Source organism: Pleurodeles waltl, chromosome 5 (assembly GCF_031143425.1).
Source record: "Pleurodeles waltl isolate 20211129_DDA chromosome 5, aPleWal1.hap1.20221129, whole genome shotgun sequence".
NCBI classification, from domain to species: Eukaryota; Metazoa; Chordata; class Amphibia; order Caudata; family Salamandridae; genus Pleurodeles; species Pleurodeles waltl.
Window position 1 is genome coordinate 1,412,795,333 of NC_090444.1, and position 12,641 is coordinate 1,412,807,973.

The 12,641-nt window shown below is 42.3% G+C and overlaps 1 protein-coding gene across 1 annotated transcript in view; it reads right to left on the bottom strand.

Moving 5' to 3' along the window:
- LOC138296506 (CD109 antigen-like) overlaps positions 1–12,641 on the bottom strand; it is an 827,002-nt gene that overhangs the window by 513,658 nt on the left and 300,703 nt on the right. Inside the window, exon 8 of the mRNA XM_069235677.1 lies at positions 4,467–4,557. Coding sequence (XP_069091778.1) covers positions 4,467–4,557 — 91 coding nt within the window. The remainder of the gene's footprint in view (positions 1–4,466; positions 4,558–12,641) is intronic.

The window sequence follows — 12,641 nt, forward strand, 5'->3', positions numbered from 1 at the left end:
CAACTGTCCAATAGTAGCTGAATAGAGAAAATATTAGTGCTTTGTTTCATGACCATTTAACCCACGAAAACTAATATTGCAATGTTAGATTAATCTTAAAACTGTGTCTTTATGAAAAAGGCTTTGGTAGAAAGATGTGTGAAAGTGAAAATTATATTATTTTTAAAATGTTTCATGTCTACTAAACTGGTCTTTATCTATATATGTTCAGCCATGGGAAGAAGCTTGAATGTTTCATTGCTGATTAGAAAATATTTAAATGTATTGTGTATTTAGAATGTTCTTTGTTAAAACTTGCTATGGCGATGCAAGCTGTCCTGTTTACATGAAGATTCCAAAAGATTACTAGATAGAGAAGAGGATTGTCTACAAACAATTTGCAACCTGTTTCTTTGTAAAATATTATATGAGTGTTCTCAGACTAAGATAGGGTGAAGAGCGCAGATTGGCACTATTTGAAGCTTACATAGACTAATTCCACTCACAGGCTCACCCTTTCCCAGGGACTCTCTGAGAGCCCTCTGATTCTGACGCTTTTTGGTTATGTCTTGGATTTATTCTGAGACTGACTTTATCCTGATTAAACTTACTACTGAGAGATTCTATTGAAATTCTCAGTGAGGTACATAAACTTAAATGTTATGCTTTGATATCTGAGATGAAAATTCTTTAAATGTTCTACTGAGATATATTTTTCTGAAACTAGATACGAATAGGGGTTAGATATGCATTGTCCTGAAACTGTTCTGATTTTATTTTATATGCTAATAAAGATATTGATAAACTAATGATTTAATAAAAAGATTTAAATATAATCTAAAACTCTCATCATTGACTCTTAGAAAGAAAATGTTTTTGAGAAACTGGGGATATTTGATGTTTTTGACTTGCAGCTCTTCTCTTCTCACTAACCTCAAAGGTTCATTGCATAGGGTCCAGCAGTAAGTGTAGATTTTACAAGAGGCAGATTTAGAAATTATTTATTCCAAGTCCCTGCTCTAGCACATTCAAGGAGAAGTGGTGTTTTGGCAGTGTGCCAGTTCTAGGCTACTGTTCCTGTTCAAGATCATTAGGGGGAGCTTCCAAAATGTATTTCAGAAACATACACCTCGGTGGACAGGATACTTTAAGTTCTCAAGCCGCAAAACCACAAATCAAAATAAAACAGGAGTCTGACTTTTCTGGTACATGAAAGTCTGCCCAGGAGACTAACAAAAAAGCAGAATGCTAAACAGAAAACCAGGACTGGTTATGCACTACAGCTGGAGTCCAGGAAGTAGTGGATATATTTTGAGGAACAGTGATAAAATTAAGAAGCATGTTTGGTATGAGTATTCTGATACCTGTAGTTCCCATTCTTCACAAAACTCTGGGCACAGTAAAAGGACAAACTAAGGGCCTCATTAAGAGTGTGGCAATCCAAGGACCACCCCATCATGTTGATGGTTGGACCGCCGCACTCCGGACAGTCCGACTGTCCAATTGTGACTTAGGCGGGCAGAAATACCGAAGGACTTCCGTCCCCGCCAGGATTACAGACCTCGATGGGGTGAAGGTGGTCCGGCTTGTAACCAGCCATGTCGGTGCTAAACTCAGCGCTGCCTGGCTGATTACAGCCCCACTTTCCACCAGCCTATTGAAAAGGCAGTAGGAAAGACAGTTCTGGGGGCCACAGGGGTGCCCCTGCACTGTAAGAATGCACACTGTCTGCTTCATACAGGGGGCATCATGGCAATGGCGTTTTCCTGCAGCTTTGGCAGTCCCATAGTGGGACCATCAAAGTTGTAATCAGGCCCCCAGTTTCTCAGAAAAAATTAATACACTAAACAGAAAAATGTCAGCGAGTCAGCACACACGCTTGAGAATGTGAAGAAAGAACAGAATGTTTGGAACTCAAAAGCTCAGTTTAGCAAAAAAGGATGCCTCAGAAAATGCAGACATGCGGAACGAGACTTGGGTGACAGCACTTATGGACACATCAGCAGAAGTAACAATAGTTTGTCAGACCCTCAAATAGCATCTAGTAGTAACTCCAACGAAAGAATACATGTAGAAACACCGCATGGATACGTAAGCTTTCCAGATAGGATTTATGATGTAGAAATACAAACTGAAGGGGTTATATTGCACAAAATTAAGGCAATGCTTTAGTCTCATTTATAAGACACCCATGACAGTATTCTCACAGAAGGTGACTGGTGTCCATTATTTAAAAGGGATAGGGGCTAAGAGGCAATAAGGCAAGCATTTTCCTCCAATTCCTCCTTAGTTCTGAATGACTCATGGAAAAATATGTATGTGAGTGGGTTCTAAAACAGGCTCTGGTGCTGCATAGAAAGTAAGCAGGGTGGATCAAAGATTCTGTACCACCTGTGATTCTCTTAAGGAGTGAGCCCCACATTCAGGCTCAGTACCCATTAAAGCCAAAAACTGAGCATAATATCAAAGCCATCCCAGATCAATTACAAATTCAACGAATATTAGTACCTTGCCATTCAATACTGAATACCACTAAGTTCCCTGTATTACAACCTGATTACTCATATACAATTGTTTTAGATTATAGGAACTTAAACACATGCAGACATGCAGTGCAAAAGGCTCACAACAATGGACTGATGACAAACCTAGTTAGTTAAAAATGCAAAACAACATTAGATATTTTCAGTGGAGATTTATAGCCAAGATGTGGCACCTGAATAGCTGTATATATTGAAAACTACTAAATGCTTATTCATTTAGTAGTTTTCAATATGCATATGCAAGAATGTCTGTCCGGTATAAGCACCCTGAACATTTTGTAACAAGAGTTATGGAGATCTTACAGGAAGATCCAGAGGCATTATCATACATTGATGACATATACATTGCAGATGATGACTTGAGTGAACACCTCAATAGGATACAGAGAATAGTGACTTCTGACCTGATGTGGGTGTTAAATGAACTTTAGGTAATCTAAAATTGCACAACTTAATGTGATCTTCCTTGGATACGAATTATACATTAAGGATAAAGGACTGACACCTGAATTCCTAGAGAAGGGTGGTACTTTACAATCTCTAAATACTTTGAGAATGTTACAAGCCCTGATAGGGTTTTTGAGCTCTGGAAGGGATTAACTGCTATATTATTCAGATGAGTTAACTGTACGAACTAGTCAATATGACATTCCCTGAAAGAAACTGAACAAACACATATACTGGTATTATTTGCGGACTGCAGGCAGATATGTTACAGACTAAATACATAGACTCAGGAAAACAAGACCAATCTAGAAATAGGGTTTGTTCATAGCAATTCAGCCTATGAATATGTACTTTACAATGAGGGACAGAGGACCCTCATAGCATACCCATTACATTTGTACTCCAATGCAGAGAAGCAATTGACTCATATTGAAAAAAATCTCATGGCAGTTCAGACAGCATATTGAAGGGGCATCCCATGGCATAGGGAAAACAAATAATTATGGTGTCCATTAAGCGTGCATTAGAAGTAGCATTTTAAAGCTAGTATTCCCAATGCCTGTGCTCCACACCTTTGTTGGGTGCAGTGGGCTAAATCTTCAAATGCTACTGATATAAAACTTGAATAAGATCCTGCAGTTAGGAGTCAAGCATTTCCACTGTACACACAAAATCTTTCACAAACTCCATATATCTTACCTAAAAATTAGTATAAAAGCATGTTCGACGTGGCCGGTTCTGCACAGCCAGCACTAGATACTAAGCAAAAATATTCTGTGGCTTGTGCTGCAGTACAGGGAGTTTTTGAAAATAGCAACTTCAAGATGCTATGCGTACACTAAAGTTTTAGTTGAGTCCACCACAGAAGGCAGAAATATAAGCCCTATTATTTGCCCTTAAGAAAGCTAATCCATTGGTCCCCACATTCATTAAGATTAATTTGGCATTCTGTGTACAGGCTGTCAACACTGATTATACAATGTCGTAAGCCTACAGTGCTGACTGTCGTGAGACCAGAAAGCACCAGCCAAGAGCCAGATGCAGCACCGTGACTTGTTCTTCTTGCAGTTACACATACTGTTTCATAAGTGCTGATACGTCACAGTAAGCTACACTGTCCTGTGATAGGAGAAGGCATCAGTGGGCTTCTCCTGTTCCAGGAGGGTATTCTTCACTGAGTGGTAGCAGACATGTTGCACCTTATGCAGTAATTGGCTGTTCTGCCCTATTTGTCGACCAACTACAGAACCCTCAGACCTCATTTGTGATACATCAGCCCCAAACTGAAGCAGTCTACTTACAATCAAGGTTAAAGCATGGTAGAACAGGTTTATTGCAATCTTATCAATGAATGTGTGGAACACAAAAAAGGGACAATTTCTTTGAATTTGAATCCATCACAGAGATGCAGAGGCATATGAAAATACAATTTTACCAATGAGCGCCTTAACAGCAATAAACTGAAATCTGAATATAGTGTCATGGCACCAAACTCACCTCAAATGTTTTTGAATATATTGCAGACGTATAAGATGGGGAAGTGACTGTAACAATTGCATTTCCTACCACAGGCTCTCCATAACTGTATCTGTGAAAATAATGCAAAAATGTCATGAGCATTGTGTAATATTGTATTATACACAAAGAGCTTGTAGTTCAGCTTCACAGTGCAGAACATATTCAGTTATTTGCTACTGCTTTATTTGCTACTGTTTCATTTGCTATTGTTGGCCTCTTCACTGCACCGTCTCTTTTGTGGGTTGCAAACCTATTATTGAAAACTATGTGGATGTATGACAAAACATGAAGACTGGAAACAGTGCTTTAAAATACAGGACTGCGATAATAGCTGTCATAAAGTTCTATTAGATATGAATAGGAGGTGCAATGATAAAAGTGTCCACAACACCAATTTGTTGAAGTACTAGTGTTGAGCCGAAAATGATTATCATGTGCCATCCTGATCGTAATTACACCATTCTGGTTAACTCAGTGTGATAGTGAGGTGTAAGGGATACACTCAAGATGGCACTCCTTTTATCAGAGGTGTCAGATGATCTATGTTTGTGGGGTACTGGCATTTGCACCAGTACCACAGTTGGAAAAAAGCCTTCTCTCTCTCAATATGTAAACATGGATAATGGGATGTAAAAATGATCACACAATTCTTTCTGAGTCTAAGAGGTTTTTGCTTATATAGTGCTTGGGTTTATGAGGGATTACCCCCATTACCCATACGTAACCTCGATGTTTTTTAAGGGTGCATCATAGATTAAGTGCTAGTCAGACATCTGCTGTTCCTGTTACTCTGCATACCAACATGTGCCCCTTTCTCCCCACACCAATCATTGCGATGCCAAATGTTTGTGTCTTGAAGGAAAATGGCTCTTTTGGCATGATAACCCTGATTATTTCATACTGATACTGCTTTTTTGACTTTGTGCACTGAGACTCTTCTAGGCAGACCCCAGTGCAGGTGCTCTGACCCCTAAAATATATAAAAATTGGTTATGCTCCTAATTGACATATTTAACATACCTGTAAGTCCCTATGGGACACAGTATGCCCCGAACCTCAATTATTTTTTTGGGGGGCATGTCTCACCCTCTATGCGCTGTACCCCCTGAAGCACCCCATTTTGGGCCCCTTAACTGCCGAGCTGCCAAGCTTTCCATGGCAGTGGAATTTTCAATTAAAACTTTATGGTCTGGCAGGTCGTAATAGCCATGGAAGTCCCAATGCCTGGATCTCTAACATTGACCACTACAGTGAAGGACCACCATGGTCCCCACCATACTAACTGGCAGTCAGTTTGGAGGGGCCAGAGGAGCACTGGCGGTCTTTTGGTGGTCCCATAGCCAAACTCATAATACGGCGGTCGGACCACCAGAGTTGTGGTGGTCAGACCGTCACTGCCAACATGGCGTCTACTGACCACCAAAGTCGTAATGAGGCCCTAAATCCAAAAGTAAAAATCTTCACTGGGCAAAGGCACCAAAAGTATCTGGCCAGCCATAAAGCTTTAATGAATGTGAAAATTTTAATTCCTCTGAGCTTTTCTATTAAAAGTCAATGGCTTCATCAAGACTTTGTTTGATGGCTATCTGGCCTTATGAAGCCTATCTCAGCCGCTGTCTTGCCCCGCTGAGGATTTTTGAATTCCATTTCAGAGATTCTCAGAGGGTAAAACTTCTGACCGGGACAAACCTGGCTTCTGTATCCGACCAGCGCTCCATCAGGGTCGGCCTTAAATTGCACCTATGTACAGGTCAAGAAGAACTAAATGATGTTAGTGGATGCTTAATGCTTTTTGCCACTATTTTAAAAAAAAAACCTTAAAAATTCATATCTCGGGTTCCCCTTTTTGGATCTGTGTTGTTTTAGTAGGATTTGTTTTGTGTTGTGTTTTTGACTTTTTAATTGTTTTGTTTCTTGTGAATACTTTACACAATTTCTTAAGATAAGCCTGTCTGCTTTGTGCCATAGTTACCAGGGGTTGAGCCCAGGTTTAAGTTACTCATTAATGGAACCATTAATGGACCTAACAAGAATAATAGCAGTATTATGTGTACCAGGCTACCCTCTACCCCACGTAATAATCCACTTTCTCACATATTTGAATTAGAATAATGCTATTTTTCAAAAAGGAGAAAACGCTTGTTGTGTTCACCTTACCCTAGATCAAAACAGGTCCAGCTATCCTGAGAGATAAGTCTGTGAACAAAGGACTGTAATGAATAGCATAGCACATACTCACCCGTGGCAAATGGGCTGCCTGCCCATCTCCACAACCTATTTCCTCATCTGCCCAGGAAGAAAGAGCACAGCAAAAGCATCTGGATGGCTGGGAGGCTATCTGGTGCTAATACACACAATCAGTTGACATTATGGAATGCCTGGTATCCCCACCCTTGGTATCTAGTTACCGTAGAGTTGTACAATATGCACAAGAAAGGTAGATTTTTGAATGTTTGCTTCCCTCTAATGTCTGTGGAAAACTTTGAATTTGAGTAGCCTGTTTGTTTTTGACCAACTGCCATGTTATCTCTATGAAGACTGCCTGGTAGGTAGAGAACCTGCCTTCATTCAATCCAAAGTCCCAGGCCCAACTGCTCCACATGCTGCACAGAAGAACTTTGACCTGCAGTGCTGTCAAAATGCTCTTTAGGGCAGAGACTTGTTGCTGCTGTTCAGTTCAACTGAAGATCACTGAGAATTGAGTGAGGCTGACGTCTGATTCTCAACAGAAGATTATAACCATGCAGTCATAGGTGAATGTGGAGCCAGCCAAGAAACCGTAGTGCACTATGTGAAGATTCAGAATCTCCCTGCATCACCTATTACCACTATGTGTTGGCCTGCAAATTATTGTTGCTCGCCTTTGATCCTGGAGGTCTATGACTATTGTTGATCCCCAACTCACCAGCTTTGATCATTACAATAACAGAGTGACTGTCTGTTTTCCTGTCCAATCTATGAACTTGTGCATCATAGCAATTGTCTTAGTTGCATCAAAAATGCTTATCTTTCTCAATGCCATGCACATTCCCAGCATTCGGTCCTTTGGTTTCAACCGGACCTATATATTTATATTATGTTCATACTTGAACTTCATTAGCTTTTTTGACTCAATCCCGTGCCACATGATCTAACTTGAAAGACAAATACCATCATTTTAGTAGCTCAATGAACACTTGCACATTATGTATATATTAAGTATGGGGTTCACCAATAATGTGGAGCTGCATTCACGAGAGATTATCCATGGGCTCCTAGAACTTGCTGAGTGTAAAAAACGTGCAGTGTGGGTGCTGTGTAGGGTGAGTGAGGGAAGAGGGTATTTCATTTACGGACTAGGTGGTCTCTGACACTATATAGTGTCATGCTTCATCATTTGACCACCTAGCCCCACCCAGGTAGGACAGTGCCACCTGGGCGGACTCAACCTCACCGTTAAAAGAACGGGAGGGAGTGAGTAAATATATTTTATCTGGAGATAATGGGATCCAGTTAAGATAAGGGAATATAAAAACACCTAGGCAGTTACCTGTGTGTGATCTACATTTTTAATAGTGGTGTCTGCTGGTGTATTTAAAAACAAGGGCGGGACACCTCGGTGAGAATGAGGACTCACTGGGTAGCCTATCTAAAAAATGGCTGACATGTTTCTGCCCTCTACTATGAACCTTGGAAGGTCTGGGGGCATTCTTCAGGGCCTAGGATCCCTAAACATCATGCAAAGTGCAGATAGATAAACCTCCCCTAATACAGGGGGGGAGAGAAATAATTATAACAAATGAGAGGGCCTACCTGAGGCAAGGAACTACCTCGCGGAGGCCCTAATATCTAAGGCTATTGGCCTCAGATTCCTGGAGGGGGAGTGTCCCCTTATAGTCACACTTACATCAAAGGAGGCGCTCGCTGTGCACCTAGCCCGACCCCTCGCTGGACCGCGAGGGGTCGGGCTAGGCGCACAGCGAGAGCCTCCTTTGATGTAGGTGCTGCATGTAAGAAGCTGCATGGTTCCTGACCTGGTATCCACCTACATTCGTAAATGCCCCATTTCAATATTCATCTGGAGGATCCCACCTGTAGCTTTAGCTCGGCCCTTATAAAGCACCTTTGTGCATTGAACCTTGGTTTAATGAATTTGCACCAACACATAAGGCTCGACGTTTATGGGATGCTATTTTCTCGTACATTAAGGGCCTTACTTCTGATCCGCGGCTCCCCGCCACTACTCAGGTCTGACCACTTCATGGTGCCTTTCTCCATTCAGACTCATTCACTGCCTTCCAAAGCTACTGGTGGACCTCTGGCTATGTCCACAAATTTGTCCAAATTAGATCTACTCTCTCTTAACTTCTGACTTCTAGACTCCTTACTGAGCCTAGTGCAGTCTGTCAATCTAGACCAACCTATGGTTAATGATCGGATCCATGATTCCTTGGATGCAATCCTGCCGGCTAAACCAAGCTCCTCAGCCAGACTCCACTCTTCTGCCCCCAGGTTCAATTAGGCTTTGAATGGGGAAAAAAAGTGGTGTAATCTCCTGGAAAGGTCCCGGAGATCGTCCTACTGTGAGAATAAAAAACATAAGTACAAAGCAGCACTAAAACATAATTACAAACTATGTAGAGCTTCCCGGGTGGCGTTTTACACAGATAAAATCACCACTTCTCAGAACTGTTCTAAGTAGTTAAAGAACTGTCACATCCCAGTAATGTATCTCCATTCTCCTTGCTGTCATAATCACAATGTGAGAATCTATCACACTTTTGTGTAAAAAAAAAAGGTAATAGATATACAACACTCTCTCTCAACTGTTATGATGAGTGCATATGATGGTATTACTTCTAGTGCCAGATCACAGATGGACTGCTGAACCTGTGAAGCAGATAACATCAACGGAAGCAACTCTAAAGATGAGCTCTTTGCCCCTCTGGACACCAATCTCTTTCAGACCCTCTTACATTCCATAAAGTCGGGCTCTCCACGAGACCCTCTTCCTCCGGCCAAACTTAGTACACTTGGTCCTGACGTAATACTATTACTGACAGCTATCCTCAACTCCTCCTTACAAGTGGGATGCATTCCTCAGGCATAGAAACATGCTACGGTCCTGCCTCTCTTAAAAAAGCCCAATTTGGAGCCCTCCAATTGGTTTGACTGCAGACCGATTTCAATGCTTCCCGTTTTCACTGAAATCTTGGAGTAATGTGTTAGTGTGCAACATAATGCCTGTGTAGACTCCCAAAACTTTCATCATCCCTCACAGTTGGGCTTTAGAGACGGACACAGTACTGAATCTATCCTTCTGGGAGTCACTGAACATCTGAAACTGCTTCTGGATATTGGCAGAATGGCAGCGCGACTTGACATTAGCGCAGCCTTCAACACTGTTTCACACACCATTCTATTAGAAAGACTGGTGAACCTAGGTCTCCAAGGGACAGCTCTATCCTGGATGACTTCTTTCTTAAGAGATCACACTTTCCAAGTATTTTCTTCCAGCTTTATGTCAAAGTCTCATGCTCTTACTTCTGGAGTCCCTCAAGGATTGGCCTTAAGCTTGATGATATTTAATATCTATGTTCATCCCCTTGCAAAGATTGTGTGAAGCTGTGGCCTTTCTCTTTTTTCTTATGCAGATGACACTCAAATCATCTTTTCTTTGTCATCTGCTCATGGCAACAATTCTGATGCCCTGAAGGTTTGTCTGGGTAAGATCTCCACCTGGATGAACACTAACTCTTTAAAGCTTAATTGATAACATTGAGGTGATTTTGATTTTGATGGTTAAGAAACCCCTGCTATGGGGCCCCTTGCACTGGCCCGAGACCTTAGGCACTCTCCCGGAACTGGTCTCCAAAGTAAAGAACCTAGGGTTTTGGCTAAATGTCAACCTGTTGATAAAATCACAAAACACCAAGTTAGCTTCGACCTACTTCAGGCCTGAAATGGCTGAAAAAATCATCTGGATGCTCCCTTTCTCAGCCCAAAGGACAGTCAACTAGGCCTTGATTGCATGAAGAATGGATTATGGAAACATCCTCTACTATTAGATGCGTACAAGTCATCCAGAACTCCATCGCCAGGCTTCTTTTTCATCTTCGTAAAGATGCCTATGTGTTGTGTCTCTCTCCCTGGTGGACAAATGCATACAGTTTATGCTATATGCATACAGCTAGGTCAAGTACTGATCCTCACTACCTACGGGAACTAGTGTTACCACACCAGCCAACTTGCTCCCTTCGATCAAGCAACCAGTACCTCTGGTTGCCAGAGTTGAACTGGCTAGCATGGGCCATCGCTCCTTTTCATACTTGGGCGCTAAACTGTGAAAAACCCTGTCTGAGTTTCAGAGAAGCTGTCCCTCACTGACCACCTTCTGTAAAAATCTGAAAACCTGGTTGTTCTGATCACGTCTTACTCCACAAGCTCCTACCTTCCTGCCAAAGCGATGGGAAACCCTTTTTGGGGTAGCTATGCACTATACAAGACCTTTTTGATAATAATGTTATATTTAGGTGAAAAATTCAGTGTCAACTCAACCTCTTAAACTCAAAAACTACTGAAAGTCACAAGGTATAGTTATCTCAAGTAACTATGGGCCAGATGTATCAAACGTTTTTGCATTCGCAAACAGTGCGAATTGCAGAAATCGGCCGTTTGCGAATGCAAAAATTTGTTTTGCGATGTATGAAGTGCATTTGCAGGCCAAAAACAACGATTCCCCAAAATTGTGATTTTTTGCAAAGCAACATGGTTTTGCGTGTCGCAACCTGAGTATTGCAATTTGCGACATGAAAAACCGAATCGCTATTTGCATCCCGGAAATTGCGAGCCCGAATAGCGACTCGCAAATACAGATTCAGTATTTCTTGTCGCAAATTGCAATACGCAGAATGCGACCCGCAAAACCATGTCGCAATGCGATGCATCAAAAAATCGCAAATTGCGAATATTTGCAGAATGGCCTTTTGCACATGCAGTTTACCACGGATTGAAAGCAGGTGGTAACCAGGTGCAACCTATATAAAGAGGCCCAGAATGCCTCCACCTCCTTTCCACAATGGCTGCACTCTACGTCATGGCGAGGAGAATGAGGATCTTGGCAGGTTTGAGGAGAGGGAGGAGGAGACAGGAGCGCATTTTCAGAGTGCACATTACCCTTTTTGACCAGACTGAGGAGGACATTTTTGATAAGTACAGGTTGAGCTCAGCCATGATACTTGACCTGAGAGCTGAGCTACAACCCATACTGCAGCGCACAACACACAGGACCAATAGCATACCCACCCATGTGCAGGTATTTTGCTCCCTGCACCTACTTGCCTCAGGGAGCTATCAAGGGGTCATAGCAGCAGCTGGAGGAGTATCACAGAGTGCTCTCTCATGCTTTTTCAATGCATTTCTAAATGCCATGCTGAACAGGATACACCAGTACATCAGATTCCCCCACACCCCACAGGAAATACAGCAGACAAAAATCGATTTCTACCAGTTAGCACAGTTCCCCCATGTCCTAGGTGCCATAGATGGGACACGTTGCAATCTGTCCACCATCGGCCACAGAGTATGTGTACGGCAACCGTAAATACCAACATTCAATGAACATACAGGTGATATGCAATGCCTCCAACATCATAACTGATCTAGTGGCCAGGTACCCAGGGAACACACATGATTCGTATATCTTTCGCCACAGCGGAATTCACACAAGACTGCTAGCTGGGGAATTTGGTGAAGGATATCTACTAGGTAATTTCCAGCTTTACAATGTTGCATTGATGGCAGTGTGACATCAGATGGCACAGCTACTCATTATACCCTCTGTTCCTTCCAGTAGACAGTGCCTACGCAGTGCGCACCAAAATTATGACGCCCTACCTAAATCCAGCAACACCAGCAGAGCGGAGATACAATTCAGCACACAGGGCAACCCGCAATGTGGTGGAGCGTACCTTTGGCCTGCTGAAGAGTCACTTCCGCTGCATCCACAAAAGTGGAGGGGCACTACAGTACAGCCCGAACATGACCTGTAGAATAGTGGCCACATGTGCGATCTTGCACAATATAGCCACCACCAGGGGCATGCCTGTGGATATATCGGAGCCAGACTCAGATGAGGATGATGATCCCATATCACCCCTACAGCCAACAGACAGG